Raw genomic sequence first — 20,891 nt, 5'->3', positions numbered from 1 at the left:
CTTTTTCCATCTCCTAACCCCAGGACTGAGCCATCCCTCTTCCTCAGGTATGTGGAGCTAGTCAATGCTGACTGTAATTTTGAGCCCCATGAGAGTTTCTTCAGCCTCTTCTCAGACCCCCGAAGCACCCGTCTCACTCGTATCCACCTTCGAGAGGACTTGGTACAGGACCAGGACCTGGAAGCCATTCGAAAGCAGGTAGGCTGGTATGAAGCCTATAGAAAAGGGGTGGGTGGATTGAACAGACAGAATCCCCAAATAAACTCATGAAGAGAATTGGGACAGAAGAAGTATTAGGTTGAGTTTATCGCATCTGAGAATTTTGAAGCAAAAATGAGGATGTGGGAGATAAGGGATGATAACTGGAATAATTTTAGAGAAAGGAAATCTTATTTTATACAAGGGGCTATCAAATTTGGAACACATCACCTCTGGTGGCATACGCTGAAAACAGAAATAAGACCATCATAGGCTGTCTAAAGCAGTGGATGATGTCTTCTTAATAGAGTATTTGTTAAGGAAAGCTGGGGGTGTTTGGGGCCTGACCCTTAGCTTATGAAGTTGATGTCAGGGCAAACAACCTCCTGAGACCCTTATTATAAATAGATTCCTCAACTGAGGTGCCATGGTTATATTACTGCTATTAACATCAATCCAACCAGGTTAGATTCAACCCATGCTTTGGGTTAGATGTTTAGATGCTTTGGGGAGTGTGGAGGGTGAGGAGAGGGGATGAGGGAAAGGGGGAATGGGAATAAAGGGCAACATTAGATACTATCCCTGTTCTTGGTCTAGTTGGAGAAATAATATGTATGGGAAGAACAGGGCAGCTAGGTGGTGCGGTGGACAGAGCACCAGTGCAAGAGTCAGGAGGACCTGAGTTCAAATCTCACCTCAGACACTTGATACTCATTAGCTGTGTGACCTTGGGCAAGTCACTTAATCCCAATTGCCTCATTCTGGGTCATCTCCAGTCATCCTGATGAATATCTGGTCACTGGATTCAGATGGCTCTGGAGGAGAAGTGAGGCTGGTGACCTGCACAGCCCTCCCTCACTCAAAACAAAGTCAAGTGCAAGTCATGTCATCATTTCTCTGATGGCATAGTCTTCTTCGGCAACGAAGGACCAACACACGTATGGGAAGATAGTATGGAAATAATACATATGGAAAGATAGTTTTTTCCCTAAGATCTAATATATTTTTATTTATTTTGTTAAATATTTCCTAGTTACATGTAAAAATTGCTTTCATTTTTAAACATCTCTCTTCTAAATTCTCTCCCTCCATTCTTTGGAAGGCAAACAATTTGACATCGATTATACATGTGACATTATGTAATATATATTTCCATATTAACCATGAGCAAGAAAGGTTTCTGGAAGTCCATGTCTGTCCTGTCTTTTCTATCTTGTGTAACTTGATAATAGTAACAGTGCATATTTGTATATACCACTGGGTGTTTTTGAAGGACTCTCACATCTCTTATCTCATTTGAGCCTCACAATATCCTCAATGGCATGGGCAAGTATGCTTCTTTAGTTTTATCAGTGAGGAAACTGTGATGCTTAAGAAGTATGAATTGACTTCCTCAGGGTCCTCCAACAAGTGACAGACCTGAGATCTGAACGCAGGCTTTTGATGCCCATTCCATCCCATTATTTACTGATACCAGATGGAAAGGGGGAGGATGAGAAACAGTTGTAATTCTCACACATCTCCATGGCTTTCTTAGGATCTGGTCGAATTATACTTAACCAACTGTGAGAAGCTGACTGCCAAGAGTCTGCAGACACTGGGTAGTTTTAGCCCCACCCTGGTTTCCTTGAGCCTCTTTGGATGCAGGAACATCTTTTATGAAGAGGAGAACCCTGGGGGCTGTGAGGATGAGTGTGTGGTCAACCCCACCTGCCAGGTATTGGTTAAGGACTTCACCTTCGAGGGCTTCAGCCGCCTGCGGTTCCTCAACCTTGGCCGAATGACTGAGGGGATTCCTGTGGAGTCTCTTCTTCGACCTCTCCGATCTCTGGCTGCTCTGGACCTTTCAGGCATCCAGACCAGTGATGTGGCCTTCCTGACTCAGTGGAAGGATAGTTTGGTGTCCCTGGTTCTCTACAACATGGACTTGTCTGATGAACATATTCGTGTCATTGTTCAGCTTCACAAACTCCGGTGAGCCTTTTTTCTCCTCCCCTGGTTTTCCCTTCACCCCCATTGAACTTTCTGGGGACCCCCAAAAAAGGACCTTCCTCAAGATGGAGATAATTTAGGGACTCTGAGTCTTCTTTGGGACTGGGGGCCATTTCAGAACTAGCTGTAGTTCTCTGGTCTCCAGGCCCCAGGCTGATGTTGAGTCCTCCTTTCTGAGGAACTCTATCCCTCCATCTCAGACACACAACTGAACCTGGTTATTCTGGAACATATTCAAGTCCCAGCAAGCTTGTTCCCAGAATGGTCTGGATCAAGGGAGTATCATGCTCCCAAGCAGACCAGCCCCTGACCTCCTGGACTTCCTGTTGTCCTCTAGGCACTTGGACATCTCTAGAGACCGCCTGTCCAGCTACTACAAGTTCAAGCTGACCAGGAAGGTGCTGAGCCTTTTTGTTCAGAAGCTGGGAAATCTGGTGTCACTGGACATCTCTGGCCACATGATGCTAGAAAACTGCAGTATTTCTAAGATGGATGAGGAAGCTGGGCAAACCAGGTAGGAACTCGATAGGCTGGACTAAGTAAGGTATTCCCAATCCATTTTCCCTGGGGGATGGTCTCCCTTTGGGCTGTACCAAGTCATGGTGTTAACTGAAGAAAATCTTTGCCCAAGTCCAAGGCTCACTCAGGATAGGATGTTAGAGTTCATTTTCCTGACCCCTGATCTCCTGATGTCTCAGTGTCCTGTGATCATCTACTGGAAAACAGCTTTGATTATTCACTTCCCCTGAGCCATAGGAAACCTAATGCTTTGATCTGGATAGAACATCCTCCATGAAATAGTCTGGGTAAATTCCCAGGTCACTGGGTAGTGTTTCTTAGAGGTCAGGACATAGCTCTTCTCTCTACTTCTTAAAAGACTATAGAAAATGTAGCAGATTCCCCAACATTCCCTCCCTTACTTTCCTGCCTCGTACTGACTATCAGTAAGCCCAGCATACTTTAAGGAAACCAGCACTCCCTTGTAGCTCATTTAAAGACCCTAGATACTAAGAAGATGGGTTAGCACTGCCGCATTGTGCAAAATCTATATTCAGCTTCCTAGTCTGAGCTGGGTCTAAAGTGGTCCTTTCTTGCTATGGGGCAAGAATCTGCATGTCCCGTTAGAGGCTGCAGCAACTGACCCCCCTGGTGGCATCTTTCCCCAGCATTGAACCTTGTAAGAGCAGCATCACCCCCTTTCGGGCCCTGAAGCGACCTCTGCAGTTCCTTGGGCTTTTTGAGACTTCCTTGTGCCGTCTGACACACATTCCAGCCTACAAGGTAAGAGTCTAAAAGAAGTCAAGGCAGTTTATGATTTTGGAAGGGATCCCTCTCAACTTTCCCCTAATCTCTGACATTTTACCTCAGGGACAGCAGGTTTGACAGGAGACCCAGAGTTTCCAGAAAAAGTAAGAGTTGCTCTCTTGAAATAGGAAGTTCAGGTATAATGGAACCACCGCATTGAGGCTAGAACAAGTAGGAGAGCCTAAGATCTGGGGATTCAGCTAATTCAGGCCCTTGTGATTCTCTCTCTGCTTTGTTGTCCAGGCAGATCACAGAACTAAATCCCACTTTTCATCTTCCCATACATACCACCAGGTGAGCGGTGACAAAAATGAGGAACAGGTGCTAAATGCCATCGAGGCTTACACAGAGCATCGGCCAGAAATCACCTCTCGAGCCATCAACCTTCTTTTTGACATCGCCCGAATAGAGCGCTGCAATCAGTTACTCCGAGCCCTGCAGGTCAGCCGACCTCTCAGCTCTCAGTCCCTGCCTATCCCCAGCCCTCACCCCAGCTTCCTCTACTGTAGAGCTGCCCTCTCCCAGGCCACATTGTTCTGTCACAACAATCCTAGTGTCCTCCTGCAATTATTTTATTGGAAAGGATCCTTTTTTCTTTACAAAGACTTCTCTGTCTTGTTCCAAGGGAAGTCTGGAATACACTTGGTTTCTTAGATCTGGACTGAAATTGAGAAGGAGGTCCTGGGACTATTTGTCATCTCATGGGGTAGGGGAGGTTCATCAGCATTCAGCCAACATCTGAGCAAAGCTGACCTGGGGATATGGCCATGAGGAGTAATTACCCAAGGCCCCACAATCCTACAGTGATAAAACAGATGGGAGAGGAGAATTAAAACACTGAGTTATGATCAGTCAGTAGGGCCAGCACCCAAGATGTCCACTTCCCAACTCCACCCTCCATCCCAGGCTGCTTGTTTCCCAAAACTGTCTTTTCCCCTGAAGCTTCTTAGTGTTCCTTATATCCCAGTGCCTTACACTAGTTGCCATATCACAGTTGAAGTGAAAGAATAAGGAAGGCTTGCTTACAGGGTGAGTCCCCAGGACAATTTGCTTCTGGCTCCAAAGCACCCACTTATCTCCTACCCCTGGCTCTCTCCTCCTTCTCCCTGAACAGCTGGTCATTTCTGCCCTCAAGTGCCACAAATATGACAAAAATATCCAGGTGACAGGCAGTGCTGCACTTTTCTACCTGACCAACTCAGAGTACCGCCCTGAGCAGAGTGTGAAGCTCCGCAGGCAAGTCATCCAAGTGGTACTCAATGGCATGGAATCCTACCAGGAGGTGACGGTGAGAACTCCTGTCTTTAGCTGTATATCTGCCTGGGGGGAAAGGGGAAAGGCGGTTGACATGAATTGAGTTCTCTCCATGCCATCTTGTGCTGGCCTGCACTAAGGGAACTTTCCGTTTAATGGGGAAGATGAGGCAGAAATACATAATCCTTACATAAGGACATTTAACAAGAAGGTGACTTGTAATGAGCTCAGCACTAGGTGGCTGCTTTCCATCTCTTTGGATAGACTGCCTTTCCTCCCTCACCTCTGCCTTTAAGAATCTTTGGCTTCCTTCAGTTGAGCACCTACCTTGTCCGCAGAATTGTGCTAACAAGGATAAGACAAAATGAAAGACAGTTCCTGCTTTCATATTATCTTCTGATTCAGCCAAGGTGCTACCTCCTCTGCAGCTTTTTATTTGTGAACTTTTATTTACTTAGCTGTTCACGTGTCATATATACTAGTAGAATTTACATTCTCCTTGAAGCCACAGACTACTTTCCATTTCCATCTTTGTATCCTTTCCCTAAGAACCTAAGGAATTGTATTGCCGGTCACATCCCCTCCATTTGCCTTAGCCTCCAGACTCCCATGCATTATTCTTGTTATGACTGATCTGACTTTACCTGTCAATCCTTCCTGCTCTATTTCATTACATCTTCTCTTCTATTCAGGTGAATCTGTTCACTGTCCCTGGCACCTCTCAGTCCCTCTTCTAGTTTTTTTGTGGTTATTCCCTATCTGGATTGCCCTCCAACTACTCTCTACCTGAGTCCTCAACTCCCTCATCTTCCAGGAAGACTTCTCCAACTACCCCAGGCCACAGATCTCTCTCCTTCTTAGAGTCAACACTACATAATATAGCACCTGATTTTTAACATTCTTTTGTGATGTTATATTTCATAGCTAGACTGAGCTCCTTATGGGGCAGGGGCTTCTTGCTTTTCCCCCTAGCATTTAGCTGGGGCTTGAGAAAGACTTGATTAATTTGTGATTGGTCTACGTATGTGTCTGAGATAGGGTGGCAAATAGGGTTAGTCTGGGAAGTCTTCATGGAAGAATTGGAGTTAGGGAAATGGGAGGCATAGGAAAAGAGTCAGGGTAATGAGATATGACTGAGCACCACTCTCCGGTCCACCCTTCCCAGGTTCAGCGGAACTGCTGCCTGACACTCTGCAACTTCAGCATCCCAGAGGAGCTGGAGTTCCAGTACCGGAGGGTCAATGAACTCTTGCTCAGCATCCTCAACCCCACTCGACAGGATGAGTCAATCCAGCGAATCGCTGTGCACCTCTGCAATGCCCTTGTCTGCCAGGTGGACAATGACCACAAGGAGGCTGTGGGCAAGATGGGTTTTGTCATGGTGCGTGAAATGCCTGGGGTTGACAACCCAACCTTCTTGATGTAGATCATTTTCTGCCGATAGGAAAATTCCCTGGACTACATGAATTCTCTCCCCAATATCCAACTTGTATTTCTTCTTACCTCTGGTTGAGGGCAAGGGAAAGTCTTTTGGGAAAATAGCTTAGCTAATGGGAAGGATCTCCTAGTTATGAACATTTGGTAAGTATTGGAATGGCTGATCACAGGTAGTTTGAGGAGTGCCTTCTAAATAGATGTGATACTTCCTGTTTGGGTTGGTTTAAAGGGAAACAAGGATAGACTAAATAGCCATAGAGATCCCTTCCAGCTTTAGAATTTTTAGGAGTCATGATTGGATACCTACGTAATAATTTATTTTCTCTGCCTACAGACCATGCTAAAGTTGATTCAGAAAAAGCTAATGGACAAAACAGTAAGTTTCTACATAATAACTATCAGCTCTTCTTCCCTACAACAAATGGAAATGGTTTGTTCCTTGGGTGGGATCAGTCCCTCCTCAGGACCCCTCATGGGGCAGTGGCCTGATACCTTTTAAATGGCATCTCCCCTATTGGGTATGGGTAGCCTCGCCTTCTCCTATGCCAGTAATCTAGGTATACTTTATCCCTGGGAAATAGCACAGACTTATCCAGTGTTTCCCCCTGCAGTGTGATCAGGTGATGGAGTTCTCCTGGAGTGCTCTGTGGAATATCACGGATGAGACGCCAGACAATTGTGAGATGTTCCTTAACTACAGTGGCATGAAGCTCTTTTTGGAGTGTCTGAAGGTTAGCGCTGCTTGGGCAGGCCTGGATGAGCCAGGCTGGGACCAGCAAACAGCATCACTGAGGCATTATTCACTCTTCAAGACCACATGGGAATTGGGGTCTTGGTGTTGCAGTTCCATCCTTCTATTCCTAGATCCCACTTACCCATTCAGCTAGTTAATTCATAGATGGAATGGGGTGCCTGCATTGAGTCCATCTGACTTAGGGATGATGTCATCATCATTCACCCTATAGGGATTTATCCTAGTAGGCAGGGTTGCTCTCCCTGATATCAAGTTCAAAGGTTAGGTCTATCCCAGTTTCTCTTAGTATTCATGTCCTAGCTCTGCCATTTAGAAAATGTGACTAAATTTTTTTTTAACATTCTGGTTACTTCCCTTTGAATCCTACCATCGTCCATTGAACATTCCATGAAATGAAACAAATAACTGAATACCTAGGCCACATCTTAAAATATATGCCTCATTCTGTATTCCAGTGCCTCAGAAGAATAGCCAGGAGGGTTGCTTTATCATCATTTCTGAAGTGTCAGTTGGTCACTTCACAGTTCAGAAGTCTTTCATTGTTATCCAAATTCTTTTCAGATCCATTTATATTTCTGGTCTCTTGGTGTTATGAATTCTATAGACTTCACTGTAAGGGATAACTTATCTTGTTCTAGTTTCAAAGAAGGCCTTTTCATTTGAATACTTAGAGAATATTCCGTGTTTGCCCCTTCCCATTTTGCTTTTGTCTCTGTAGACCTCAATCATGTTTCCTCTTAGCATTCACCTTTCCAGGCTGAAGAGAATCATTTTTTTTTTTATCTGTCCCTAATGATTACTTGTGTTATACTCTATACTGCTCCAGCCTATGGGGGATACAAGAGAGAGATAGTCTTATAGTCCCTGCCCTCAAAAAGAACTTAGTCTAATTGTGAAAATATGACTCATGCATAAGAAACGTATAAAATGCTACAAAGTTTTGCATAACTGAGTACTGAATTATGCAGTGTTAATTTCCCTACCATAAAGGGGTCACAGAAGGGAGTACCAATGAGAGCTGGCATCCTTGGAGAGGCTCAAAGGAGTGCTTGACTCAGACCTTGAAGACATAATTTGGACAGAAAGAATAGGATGACAAAGAGAACAGAAGTAGAAATGAGCAAGTATATTGTGGGAACAGCCCTATGGAATCTGCTCTGCTCTGAACCAGCATAGGGCTTTTCCCTAATTCCTAATCAGAGACATGGAACCCCCTGTAAACTTTTTCTTAAAGAGTTTTCCATACCTAAAGGGAAGCCTTTGCTTTAATGGCTGCTGTCACACCTCCTTATCCTCCCTGGCCCACACTCCTATATATGCCTCTTCATCATTTCCCATTTTCCTAGGAGTTCCCAGAGAAGCAGGAACTGCACCGGAATATGCTGGGACTCCTGGGAAATGTTGCAGAGGTGAAGGAACTGCGGCCCCAGCTAATGACTTCGCAGTTCATCACTGTCTTCAGGTTGGTGCTTCCAGAATTTGGGCCCCTCATTTCAGGACTAGTGACCATACTGAGTCAGACTAGTTCCTAGTCCAGGATTCCAGTTATGTTAGCCAAAACCTTAACCCCTTCTGAACCTCTGCCTGTCCTCTCCTTGCTAGCAACCTGCTGGAGAGTAAGGCAGATGGAATTGAAGTATCCTACAATGCCTGCGGTGTCCTTTCCCACATTATGTTTGATGGCCCAGAGGCCTGGGGAATCTGTGAACCTCGGCGGGAGGAAGTAGTAGAACGAATGTGGACAGCCATCCAGAGCTGGGATATCAACTCCCGGAGAAACATCAATTACAGGTAATTTGAGGGTAGTTTAGGACTTAAAGAAAGCTGGAGGGAAAAAGGTACATGGTATGACTCTCCTAGTGAAAGGTGTAGATAGAGTTCATTTAGTCCCCTCTACTTATCCTTGACATTAGATCATTGAGTCCCAAGACAGGGAGAGTCACTTAGTTCCCCTCCCCTCTTTCCTGTAGGTCCTCCTTCCTTGACCACAAAAATTGAGTCTCCCCTTCCTAAAGACCCACCAGAATTTTATAAATTCATAGCCACATAGTTTTTACTTGAATCTAATTGCATTTCTTGTTGTATTTCTTTCATATCATATAACCAATTTACCACATTGGGTTAGTTTGAACCCAAGACATTGGATATACATTTTTGGCAGCCCATTTGAATGCTACCTTTCCCTGAGCCATCTCCATGAATAACTGGTTCTCTGTTGCCCAAAAGTCCTTTCCTTCCTTAGCCCAACACTTTGGAACTCTCAAAAATATATAAAAACACAAGGAGACCTACTTTAAAAATAGCAGAGGTCACGGTATTTTCTCTTTTCAGGTCATTTGAGCCAATTCTTCGCCTACTCCCCCAGGGGATATCCCCTGTCAGCCAGCATTGGGCAACCTGGGCTCTGTACAACCTTGTGTCAGTCTATCGTAAGTACCTGCTCATCTGATATTCAGATAGATCCATTTTGTCCAAGAGCTTGGAAGGAGACCCTAAGGAGAGATAATCACAAATTATAGCCATAGTCCTTATCTCATCTAGAGCACCTGGAACTGAGCTAAGGCAGACAAGACATACATCTTAAAAGTAATTTACAAACCAACACGTTTCAGTGATTATAAAGCTGCAAACTGGATGTTCAGGAGACATGAAAATAGGGGACATAACCATTATCACATATTTATTGCAATGAGCACAAGAACTTGAAGTCATTTCCAAAACCCCCTTGGTTCTCCACTAAATTAAAAAGTCATAGTTCTGCCTTGTTGACAGCCCTCAGTTGTTACTGTCAGTATTTGGGGCCAGAACTAAAGAAATCAATGCTTGCCCCAAAACCAATATGAGAGAATTGAGTCTTTCTGCCGACTTTAGCTCCCCAGATAGGACCGTTACCTTGACCTGAGTCATGCTAATAAATCATTCTAGGAAAGATAGGTCCTAGGGGACAGCACAGCCTTAGTACTGCCAGTCTTCTGACTCATTAGGCCCACTTTCTATGCTGGATCTGCTTTTCCATCTTGCCATGTCTCCACTCTTTCTCTTTGGGTCAAAGAAAGCATATAAGAGCAAGGCTAAGCCTCTGGGCCAAGAGCCCTATCCTTCTCTGTTGCCTGCTTCATCTACTCCACAGGATATAATAATCCTGTGGCTAAAAATGAAATCATGTATATAAAATACTTTGTAAACCATAAAACACTAATTAAATATGAGTTATTGTTATTGTAGCTTCCAGATTATAAGCTCTTGGAGGCCAAGGACTGTTCTTTTGTAGACCTATCTGTTACCTATACTGCCTAAATAAAGGGCCCTTTATTCTGTGGGCACTTTATAAATTCTTGTTGAATTACCTGTGACTTGTGGCTTCCCACTCTCCACACAGCGGACAAGTACTGCCCCCTGCTGATCAAAGAAGGCGGCATGCCACTTCTGAGGGACATGATCAAAATGGCTTCTGCCCGACAGGAGACCAGGGAAATGGCCCGGTAGGAAACAAAGATGTTTTAATACTTCACTGCATGCAACTGTGATTTTGCAGAATTGGTATACGGAAGTTTTGGGGGGTTAAGACAATGCAGAAACTCACAACCTTGGGTGGATAAAATTCATATCCTTGAGACCCAGGCAGCAGAGGCTATTGACAGGTGGGCTTAGAACAAGGGTCAGCTAACCTGGATAATGGAAGGATGAGCTGGGTCATGAACAGCCACATCATATTGGATGCCCTCTGGAAGGACAGGTAACCAAAAACCAGAAATTCATGGCTGTGCTTCCAAACTCTATGTGGAGATAAGGGATTGCTTTCATTTTATGAACCAAGTTATCTCGTTTCCCCTAGCGTCTCCATTCTATTTTGTCATCTCTGGGTTGGCACCAGATTAGAATTTTTTATTGTTCTTGGTCAAAGGCTGTTATAAGACTTACAGAGCAAAGAATAGGTACAGTGTGATCTCTAAAAACAAATTATAAGAATTAAGACAGAACAAAGTTGGAGTGAATTTATAAATATGAAACTAACATTTCAGAGTTAATTTCATAAAAGGAATACTCACACCAATACCTCAAATGTTAACCAACAATACCTAAAGTCACTTTAGCTCTGGTTTTTTAAATGGCAGGTACATATAGAGAGACTCTAAAGGTCACCTAATGTCTGTTCCAGATAAGGAACTTGCCTTTTCTGATATTCTCTTTAGTCCAGAATTGGAGTGGACAGAGAGCTAAGTTTGCCTTAGAGCCCAAGACCTGGGTTTAATTCCCACCCCTGACATTCTGGCTGTGTGACCTCTGAGAAAGTCACCTAAACCCTCATTGGCCCCAGGCAGCTAAGATCCCAATTGCAGATAAATGCTGATCTACATTGGTAGAAGTTTCTCACCCAGAGCTTTCTATGTGGATGAAAGAGGGAAAAAAATTGAACTTCGCACTAATTTAGGCATTAGAACCTTGGTAATTGTTCAGAAAAGACATTCTACACAGCCTGTTTCACAGTATACATTCTTTGCTCCTATAAAAGGATGAGTGAGATCCCTATTTAGCTCCTTCTTCTCTGGGGGTAAAGTAGCACTGACTGTTCTAGATGGAAAAGAATGATAGATGTGAGCAAGAATTGGATAGGTAGTCAATGAACCACACTGGCCAGAGGAATTTGGGCATTAAATATCAGTTATCATCCTGATACTGACCAAATGGATAGGCTGAATGGGAGAGCGTGGTGAGAGGAATTGGAAGAAACAGTGAGTGATGCAAGTTTGGTTGCCAAGTAGAGGGAAAGAGGTAGGTGGTGGATGAATGAATAAGAATGACTCAAAGGCGACTGGATCACAAGACTAATGAAATGCTTGTCTGGCTATAACATACATATGGTTATTAAGAACTGCTGTCCATGTCCTAATGCCATCATTCTAATCCTGCTGGCAGACCAGTATATCTAGGCATACATCTTTGGTCTACCTGGGAAATATGAGATCGATAATCCTAACACCTGATGCTCACTCTTGGTACCCTGAAGCCTCCTTTTTCTAGGCCCTGCAACTAAATCATACCTCCCATTCTTCTTATGTCATCCTCAGGAAGGTGATAGAGCACTGCAGTAACTTTAAGGAGGAGAACATGGACACATCCAGATAGAGGCAATGGGCCCTCCCGATTCTGGCCTGCACAGGTCCCAACTTCTCTCTAAATTACTGTATCTAGGGAGGAATTCTCACCAGCCTGGCTGTCGGAAGGCCCCCATCCTGTGCGTGTGGGACCCCAATGAGATGAAGGTGCACTGGGGGAACTTTTGCACAACCAATGCTTTTCCTTAACATTAGTAAGATATATATATATTATATATATATACATATATATATATATATATATATAATTTTTTGTTAGGAAGTGTGAATTGAAGTTTTGTGTGTATGATTTCTGTATAAAAACAAAAGAAACATCCCCCTCCCCAAGTCCTTGCAACATTCTTTGGCCTTTTTAAGTCCACAGAGAGCCTCTAATAGCCATTCCTCACCAACCACCCACTGACTCAAAGCTTGGAAAATTGTGACTTTCAGGTTCTTTCTTTTATTATTTCCACTGTCCCTATTCTGATGTGCAAGGCACCAGCCCATCCCTGGTCTCCTGCACCAGATCCCTGGGATAGCTAGGAGCCTAGGCTAGGTTCTCAGTTAGGCCTGGTGGGGTTTGAGGCTTAGCAGTAAAAGAACATAGAGAATCTTAGAACAAACCCTGAAGAGGTCCTAGAAAGCCTAGGGTCCTTGGCTGTTGACTGTTAGAGAGGCAAGGCCTGTACAGGGCCATTCATGGTGCCAAGGCATAGACAGTGTTGATTAGGAGACTCATAATGGACTGAGGTCTTTAGCCTTTGTAAGCTCAGAATCACCCTTACCCCTTTGGAGAGACTAGTAGTACCCTGTCCACTATTCTCCATGATGATTTTTTTGTATTGATTTTTGCAAGCCACAGATGTATATACCCACTCTGAAGCCATGCTGCTAAGGTGGCATTAAGCTACTTCCTTTCTTCTCCCTCTCCCACTATGGCTCAGGCCTCCCTCCTCTTCAAATAAAAGGGGAGTGAAGGATCTCTTCCTCCCAAAGAAGACACAGTAGGGACACATTCCTCCACCATCCCAGCAGATGCACATGCTTAAGATGCCTGCCTCCAAGTCCCTGGAGCTACTCAAGTGCTTGCCTATCTCAGGCCTTCTTCCCCGGATAGCTGAGCTGGCTGTGCTTCCCTGTTCCCCCTCACCCAACTAACCCTTGGCAGCTGACCACCCTGTCACTGCTTCCCTGCATCTGTTGAGAGCCTGGAGGAATGACTCAGAGCAGCTGGAGGAGACCTGGGGACAGCTGGAAGTGAGAGCTTGCCAATTAAGAGCCCTCAACCCCAGCATACCTTCTCCCCACTCAGATATGCATTAGAAACTCTGCATCAAGAGTTGGGGCAGTTCCCCCCAGGCCAACACTGTGGCAACAGACATTTCTCCAGACCAGCACAACAGACACTTTTCAGTGGTGCAGCCTAACCCGTCCCATTGGGAGCAGGCAGTACCATGGGGCATTGTAATCTCTGACTTTTCCTTTGGAACCTCTGTGCTTTGTTTTGGACAGTGTGAGACTTGTATGTATTTTTAAATATTTTGTTCCAAACCCTCTCAATTTTTATTTTATTTTTTTTTTGGTGTAATTTTGAATTGTTTTAAGTTTGGACAGGTGGGGGGCGGGGAGGGAGGGTAGTCAATGAGATGTGCTTAGAAGCCAAACACTCAGAAAATCTTTTCTCCTCTTCCTCCTTCCCAGTCCCTCCTACTAGCCTTCTCCCTGAGTGTTTATCTCTCTATGAAACAGGATGGTGTAGGTAGGAGAATGGAAATACCTCTATTCTCCTTGTTTTTCTCATGCTCAGCTCACAACAAGGGGTGAGCCTGTGTTGGGTGAACTCTGAATTTTCTAGTCCTGGTAGTGGGCCTGAGTTTGAGCCATTTGCCAGCCATCCATCAGGGACTGGGTATTTCCCCACAGAGCAAACCTCCCCCCTTCACCCCCAACCTAGACTGTCCCTGCTATGAGGACCTTGGCACAGCCTATTGCTTTGAATGAGCATCCAGATCCTGTGTAAGCCTCTGTAACTTGGGATGTCACAGAAATACATTTTTGTGCAAAGTGGAGGGGGTGTCAAGAGTCTTTATTGGGGAAGGATGGGACTCCTGGCTCACAGGGCCGTACAGCTATACACGAAACAGAAGTCACTTGCCTCTGTTATTAATTCATCCACTTTCACTTGACTGATGGTTGCATGGGTGGGGAGGGCTGGGCTCATTCCTCTCAAGGATCAAGCTGTGCCACACTTTACACAAAGATTCGGTCCGTGTAACCACGGTTTATGGCCCCGATCGTTGTAGGGTAACCCCTAGAAGATAAAGTCAAGCTTGTGGGGCCTGAGCAGTTACAGTAAACTCCATTCCTGCTTATTAAACAAGCCAGGAAGACTCGGGTTCGAGTTTCACCTCCGACACCCTGGACAAGTCACTTACCCTTCTCACTGCTCTAGGCATCCCCACCTGAGCTGCGGAGAAGGTGCTGAAGTGCGTCGGTAGGAGTAGTTTCCTGCCCGTGTGGGTGAGATGGCAGCCAAGGCGGAGGGGTTGGCACCTGGGGCCGGGCCTTCTCAGTGCCCCCTCTGGAGTAATTCCAGAGGCTGGCTGCAGCCGGAGGCATGATTACCTTCAATTATTCCCAATGTAGAGGACGTCCCTCCCCCCAAGAGTAAGAAAGGGGTCCAAGTGCCGCGGTGAAAGGAGGGGAGGGCCCCTGCCCCGCCCATCAAACAGGCCGCGTGCCCGGGGTTGGGGTACAAAGGCAAAATGAAACAGCCCCTGCCCGATCCAGGAGACCACATGGCGCTAATGTATACCGAAATGGAGGTGACTGGCGGGGTGCCTGTGAACGCCAGGTGCTGCCAGGAAAAGGGGAGCAAGCCAGGGCAAGACGAGCCACCCCCGAGGAACCCAGGCTCGGGGCCATTTTTCTTTAGGCCCATTAAGTTCCGGGGTGGGGCCTGCGGGAGGCGAGGCCGGAGGGTGTGGCCACGCGCGGGGGCGAGCATTTTTCAAAGAACCCTAGAGCGCGTAGCCAGGCCTCCTCCGCACCTGTCAGCCCCGATAGTCCCGCCTCTGTAGCTCTCAGCCAATCCCCGCTCCGGGCGCTTTATGTAATCCCGCCCTCCTGTCCTGGTCCTCTAATCCCCAGGCGCCGAGGAGCGTTCGACCGCCTCTTCCGGGTTTGCGGTTGGGTCGGGGTGAGGGGCGGGGCCGGGGCCGGGGCCGGGGCAGAGGCGATGGGGCCGCGGGCGCTTCTCAGCCCGGGTGTCCTAGTTCGGACTGGGCACACTGTGCTGACCTGGGGGATCACGCTGGTGCTCTTCCTGCACGAGACCGGTGAGGCTGGGCCCCGCCCGATCGCAGCCAGACCCTGTGGGAACCGCCCCCGACCCCGGGCATCCGCTTCTGGTCCCGGCCACCGCCCGGCACGCGCCGGCCCTTGAATGCGGGAGCCCGGCCGGCCGCGGCGCCTGCCCTCCTGCGGGTCCCCGCGCCCTCCTGGGGGTCCCCGATCCTGTGTCCCTGCCCCGCTTCTCCCCCACCTCGGCCGGCTGCCGGGCAGGTCCTCCCCGTTTGTCTCCCTCGCCCCTATCTCTGTCCTTGGGGGTCTTTTTTTCTGTCCCCCGCCTGCAGAGCTGAAGCAGCAGGAAGCCAGAGGGGAGCTGCTGCAGCCGTTGCTCTTCATCCTGCTGGTGCTCTGTTCTCTGCTGCTCTACCTGGCCGTTTCCCTCATGGACCCTGGCTACGTGGGGCCTGAGCTGGAGTCCGCAGCGACCCCGCTCCAGGTAACCCCGCTGCCCCGGGAGCTGCACCCGGAGATGGGCCCCTTACCCCGCCACACTTTGAGCTCCTGGGTGCGGAGCGGAGCGTTAGGCAGCAACCTCCCTTCCTGTCTATGTTCGTACCCAGAAAGAACCCAAGGAGGAGCAGACCGCTATGATCCCCCCCAAGACGCTCCGGCTCCGGCGCTGTGGCTACTGTTTGCTGCAGGTTGGTGAAGGAGACAGACCCGAAGGGCCCCTCCATGCCTCAATGGGCTCTTTGAACTCCCTCAGCTTGATGGAGTCCGAGGAACAGCCGACAGGCCGTCCAGGTCCCCACTCCCTCCCTACCCCCAGCTTGTCCTGTCTGGGGTGTGATTCATCTTCCCCTGGAAGCTTTCCAAACTCTGCTCCAGTTTCACCTTCTCCAGGAAGTATTCCCAGCCTCTACCTACTTCTGGCCTTCGTGACCAGGCCAGCTACCCTCACAACTAGTTAGCTACAGCCTTGTGGGTGTTTTTGCAAGGGTATCCTCTCTCCCCTTTGGGAACTCTGCCCCTCCCCTTAGCAGCCTTAGCGTCCCTACCCTCAAAATGAGCGCTGGTCCCTGCCCCGGTTCTAACGAGCTGCCCTCATCCCCTTCCCACCCCTGCAGCAGCCCCTTCGTTCCAAACACTGCCGCTCCTGCAAACGCTGTGTCCGACGTTTTGACCACCATTGCCCTTGGATTGAAAACTGTGTGGGGGAGCGCAACCATCCCCTCTTCTTGGCCTACTTGGCAGTTCAGCTGGTGGTGCTTCTGTGGGGCTTGCACCTGGCCTGGTATGTATTCTCTGCCAGGATCCGGTGTGAGGGAGACAGAGAAACTTGAGAAGGGACAGGGTCTGGGACAGCCCTTACAGTGTGAAACCACAGGGCAGTAGGTGCCCACTGCTTTCTAGACTCTAGGGGGGATTCAGATGAAGATGGGTCTGTTTCCTCTTGGAAGGATCAAAGTTCTTTCCCCCTGCTCCTTGCAGGTCTGGCCTCCATTTCCACGAGTCCTGGCAAAGCTGGTTCCAGCACAATGGTCTCCTTTTTGCCACCTTCTTGCTGCTGGGCCTCTTGTCAATTGTGGTGTTGCTGCTTCTGGTCTCTCATCTCTACCTAGTGGCCAGTGATATGACCACATGGGAGTTTATCTCCCCACACCGAATTGCCTACCTCCGCCACCGTCCTGATAGCCCCTTTGACCGTGGCCTTGCCCGAAACCTGGCTCGATTCTTCTGTGGCTATGGGGCTGTGCCCTGGGAGGTACTCTATGCCCAAGAAGAAGAGGGAGAGGCTGTGTAGGGCCTCTAGTGGGAGTGAGCAGTAGGGGCAAACTCTTTGTTGGCCACCATTCAGGCTTATACGAGCCTGTTAAGGTTGCACCTAGACTTCACACCATCTTGTCACTTCTGTCCCCATAAAGTACTGGGGAAGAAGGTCACCTCTTGGCTACCCTTGATGCATTTGTGCCTAACCCTGGATTCTTTCCCATTCTCCATGTCTGTGGCAGGTTGGTGGACCCCCTGGGAAACTACTGAACTGCAGAACAATGCCCCCTTCCCAGAAGACAAGCTTCATTTCAGAGGCTTATTAAGCCTCTGGGGATTTGGATGATAGAACTTCTAAGGGCCACCTGGAAATGATCACAAGGGTAGCATAGGTGAGGCCTTGGCTGGCTCAAGGCCCAAGGAGGGAAGCAAAAGGAACCGAGGGTCAAATATGCACCTAGTCTATTTATGTAAGCAGCCCTGTTTAGTGGAAAGGTCTTTGAATTTTAGTTCCCAGTGAAGCCTCAGAACCTTTATATTTTTCCTTCCTTCCCTTCAGCATCCCCAGCCTTCCCAATTCAGACCAGTTCCCCTAGGATTCTGCAGTTTACAAATTTAATAATCCAAAAAGCAGGTAGACTGTTTAAAAAAAAAACCCCAATGCACCCTGCTTCCCACAGTGACCCTTTTGGGGTGTGTGCTTTGTACAGAAATGTTCAATAAACCCTGGCTGCTGACCAGCCTTGGCTCCAGCTGCTGTCACCAGCTCACTCCCTAACTCCCACATCCTTCTCCCATCCCTAACTCTGGAAGATCCTATAACATCTAGAGAAGCCTCTTCCCCAGCCTTCCCTGCTTGTCTTCAAGGAAGCAGAGGGGAATTATTGGGACCAGAATGGGGTTCATGAATAAGGAAAATCATTCCCTTCCCTGGGGTGGATAATGGCCAGTAACTTCAAGGGGAGGAAGCAGTGCAAAAGTTGTGAGAAATTCTTCCTAAAACTTCAAGGTGAGTAGAAGATGGGATCTGCCCACAGAGGAAAGAAAGGCCTGCTAGGGGCATATAAAGTACATAGAGAAGGCCTACCAGGCTTCCCTCTGCCCCCCAGGCTTGCTTTGTAAACCCAAATGGGTAAAGAAGAAAGAGATGTGTTGTACTACTGAAGGCTGCCCCACCCCACTGCTAGCTTAGACTTCCAGGAACCGGTCTGAGACAAAGTCGAAACCCCGGAAAGCAGCCTGCTGGCGGGAGTTGAGTGGACATCGGGGATCAGGAGGCGTCAGGGCTGGGGGCAGCACTGTAAACTCTTGGTCAAAGTGACGGAGGTCAGCAGGCCCACGTAGCAACGGCACATAGGGAGGCTGGACCCGGCAAGAAAGCAGAGCCTCCCAATCTGTGGACTGAGATAAGGGGGAGAGAGGGAAAGAGAAGAGAGATCAAAGGTATGAGTAGTTCTCAACACCTTCACATCCATCTACTCCCAAATACCGCCTCACCCAATTTCTTCAGATGTCACGTTCCCTTTTTACCTGCCCACCCAACCCCACCCCCTCCTTCTTGACCTATTTTCATGGTTGACCCAGGAATACTTGTTCACAAAGCAAGGCACCAATTCACAACAGTTACGCACACATACTCTGCTTGGAGGTACCACCATCTTACCCTGAAGAAAGGATGGATTTTTATTTCTTCCGCATCCTGCTGACCTGCCCCCAAACGCTTCTCAGGACACTTCTGGAGTAACTAAGAAGACACAGGGAACAATGATCACTTCAGGCAACCCAAAGCAACTTCTTCCTCACAACAGCTGACAGACAGGAGTAAGAGCTTTAAATGTCTGGGGGATGAGGATGGAACAGAGGGCCAGGGAGCTGTGCATCAAGGTTAGGGCACCACAATATCCTGTCTCTGGGCTGGGTTCCCACCTTCTGAATGAGTGCAAGTCCCTCCACTGACAAGAAGTGGGGATAGGGAGCTTCCTCGTTGACAATGCAGTCGAATACCTCTTCTTCTGTGTCCCCAGGGAATGGGCACTGTGAAGACAGGCATTTCAGGTGGAGATGAGTTAGCTCCTATCAGATCCCTCCTACCTGGCTTCAAACCCCAAAGAAGGGTGCTTTGAGCTTGTGCAGCAGAATAGTGGGGAATGGACTCACCTCACCCACCAGCATCTCATAAAGTAGAACACCCAGCCCCCACCAGTCTACTGCTCGTGTGTATGATTCATCCGTCAGCACCTCAGGTGCCAAGAACTCTGGAGTTCCACAGAATGTGCTGGTACGGTCTCCAAAACCCATCCCTGAAAGGTCAACATCAGTACCAGATCAGCTGACCAAAGGAGGTGGGGCTCGGTATTCTCTGCATAAGCACCTAAAACTAATTCCTAATACTTAAGCCAGGAAAAAAAAAGTCATCTTCCCACTGCTTTTCAGACCAAAGCCTCCATCTGCTCCATGCACTTCATACACAGAATTCTTGCCTAAGAACCCTCTGAGGATTCCACATAGCCCCAGTAGATAATGGAGAATAGAAACGTAGCTCCTCCTAGGTGGAACCAAACTGAGTCTTGAGCTCCTCTAAAGAGAAGATTGAACAATGGAATGAATGTTCACTCAGCACTGGCTACATTTGGAAGCTATGTGAGAGCAAGGTGCCAAGAAGGCTATGGGGAGGACCCCTGGGTTCCAAGCACCCATTTGCCAGGCTGCCCTTTGCCCCCAGACTAAGCTCACCTTCCTTACACAGCCCAAAGTCAGCGATCTTGAGAAAACCCTTGGCATCCAGGAGGAGATTATCCAATTTCAAGTCTCTGATGACCAAAGGGAGAAGTGGAAGTAAGGCAGCAGAAGAGACCACTGAGGGGACTAGGTCCTGGGGGCCTCAACTGATCGGCTCCTTGGGAAAAGGTGGGAAGGAAAGGAGCTTCTCTTCCTATCCCCCAACCGGGGCATCTCCCATGAAGGAGTCCAGACTCAAGTAGGAGAGTCCCTTATACCCCTTTCCTTCTTTGGCAGGCTGAGTGAGCTTCATTTACCTGTAAACAATTTTCTTCTCGTGCAGAAACTGCAGGCCTAGGACAACACAGGCCAGGTAAAACCTGGAGAGAGATCATAGGAGTTAGGGAACCTTAGAGAAAGTCTAGGGATAAAAGCTTGTGGCCTGGGATACATAGGGATAACCAGAGAGAGGGCAGGAAGGAAGGTACCATCAACATATGAGTGAAAAATGGAGGAGAGACAGACCCCATCCTCAAGGACCCCTGCTGTCATGGGGAAGATGTAGTATCCACACTGGCCCCAAAGGCTTGTTGAAATCTTACCTTGCTTAACTCAGGCACCATCTTTTCTACAAAGCCTTGCTAGATCTCAGCAGCTGAAAGTGACCCCATCCATTGGAAATTTGACTGGAGCACTTTCTATCTCTCCTTTGCCTCTATCACTCTACCTCATATTACACTTAGTAGTATTAGCATTTACACTGTACTTCTTTCTATATCATGGCATCTCTTTTGAACCCCACAACAACCCTGCGAGGTAGGTGCTATTATCACATTTTACAGATGAGGAATTTGAAGCTGATTTGCCCAGAGTCACATAGCTACTACATCAGAAGCCAGATTTGAATTCAGATCTTCCTGACTCAGAGCCAGCACTCCATCCAGGGCACCACCCAGCTGTCTATTTGTGACTATGTCGAGTAATAGATGAAACTTCTTGAGGATAGTGACTATCATAGGACAGTTTGCATCTTTGAATCCCAAGACCCAGCACAGTATCTTGAACATAAGTAT

At 47.6% G+C, this 20,891-nt stretch overlaps 3 protein-coding genes and 1 long non-coding RNA gene across 9 annotated transcripts in view; 2 read left to right on the top strand and 2 right to left on the bottom strand.

Moving 5' to 3' along the window:
• The window catches only part of ZER1 (zyg-11 related cell cycle regulator), a 21,382-nt gene extending 7,276 nt beyond the window's left edge, over positions 1–14,106 (top strand). For both annotated transcript variants that reach the window (XM_072632616.1, XM_072632617.1), the window contains exons 3-16: positions 48–198; positions 1,736–2,172; positions 2,528–2,704; positions 3,357–3,471; positions 3,790–3,936; positions 4,610–4,783; positions 5,915–6,130; positions 6,521–6,562; positions 6,798–6,917; positions 8,287–8,402; positions 8,543–8,731; positions 9,272–9,369; positions 10,320–10,422; positions 12,010–14,106. In XM_072632616.1, coding sequence (XP_072488717.1) covers positions 48–198; positions 1,736–2,172; positions 2,528–2,704; positions 3,357–3,471; positions 3,790–3,936; positions 4,610–4,783; positions 5,915–6,130; positions 6,521–6,562; positions 6,798–6,917; positions 8,287–8,402; positions 8,543–8,731; positions 9,272–9,369; positions 10,320–10,422; positions 12,010–12,067 — 2,143 coding nt within the window. In that variant the 3' untranslated portion in view covers positions 12,068–14,106. The remainder of the gene's footprint in view (positions 1–47; positions 199–1,735; positions 2,173–2,527; positions 2,705–3,356; positions 3,472–3,789; positions 3,937–4,609; positions 4,784–5,914; positions 6,131–6,520; positions 6,563–6,797; positions 6,918–8,286; positions 8,403–8,542; positions 8,732–9,271; positions 9,370–10,319; positions 10,423–12,009) is intronic.
• On the bottom strand, positions 13,008–15,253 carry LOC140519530 (uncharacterized). Its single transcript, XR_011972222.1, has 2 exons — positions 14,475–15,253; positions 13,008–14,350 (listed from the first exon to the last, which is right to left on the bottom strand). It is a non-coding gene; the product is annotated as an uncharacterized lncRNA (long non-coding RNA).
• ZDHHC12 (zDHHC palmitoyltransferase 12) lies at positions 15,239–17,852 on the top strand. Of its 2 annotated transcripts, XM_072632630.1 has the most exons (5): positions 15,239–15,377; positions 15,675–15,826; positions 15,951–16,031; positions 16,458–16,624; positions 16,822–17,852. In XM_072632630.1, the coding sequence occupies exons 1-5, from the start codon at positions 15,278–15,280 to the stop codon at positions 17,132–17,134; spliced, it is 813 nt and encodes a 270-aa protein (XP_072488731.1). In that variant the 5' UTR covers positions 15,239–15,277; the 3' UTR covers positions 17,135–17,852. The 2 variants fall into 2 exon arrangements, with proteins under 2 accessions (XP_072488731.1, XP_072488729.1); XM_072632628.1 differs by having other exon boundaries at positions 15,374–15,826.
• PKN3 (protein kinase N3) overlaps positions 17,699–20,891 on the bottom strand; it is an 18,806-nt gene continuing 15,613 nt past the window's right edge. For 3 of the 4 annotated variants that reach the window (XM_072632611.1, XM_072632610.1, XM_072632612.1), the window contains 6 exons: positions 20,136–20,198; positions 19,834–19,910; positions 19,258–19,400; positions 19,027–19,134; positions 18,764–18,844; positions 17,699–18,501 (listed from right to left, as the gene is read on the bottom strand). In XM_072632611.1, coding sequence (XP_072488712.1) covers positions 18,289–18,501; positions 18,764–18,844; positions 19,027–19,134; positions 19,258–19,400; positions 19,834–19,910; positions 20,136–20,198 — 685 coding nt within the window. In that variant the 3' untranslated portion in view covers positions 17,699–18,288. The remainder of the gene's footprint in view (positions 18,502–18,763; positions 18,845–19,026; positions 19,135–19,257; positions 19,401–19,833; positions 19,911–20,135; positions 20,199–20,891) is intronic. The other variant, XR_011972220.1, reaches the window with a different exon arrangement.

Source organism: Notamacropus eugenii, chromosome 1, assembly GCF_028372415.1.
Source record: "Notamacropus eugenii isolate mMacEug1 chromosome 1, mMacEug1.pri_v2, whole genome shotgun sequence".
Taxonomy (NCBI): domain Eukaryota; kingdom Metazoa; phylum Chordata; class Mammalia; order Diprotodontia; family Macropodidae; genus Notamacropus; species Notamacropus eugenii.
Note: the sequence above shows the minus strand (reverse complement) of the source record. Positions and strands in the feature narration are given on the sequence as shown.

Coding starts and splice junctions, on each gene's coding strand:
- ZDHHC12 (XM_072632628.1), top strand. CDS start 15,485: ATGCGGGAGCCCGGCCGGCCGCGGCGCCTGCCCTCCTGCGGGTCCCCG. Junction 15,827..15,950: donor CCGCAGCGACCCCGCTCCAG/GTAACCCCGCTG, acceptor GTTCGTACCCAG/AAAGAACCCAAGGAGGAGCA. Junction 16,032..16,457: donor GTGGCTACTGTTTGCTGCAG/GTTGGTGAAGGA, acceptor CCACCCCTGCAG/CAGCCCCTTCGTTCCAAACA.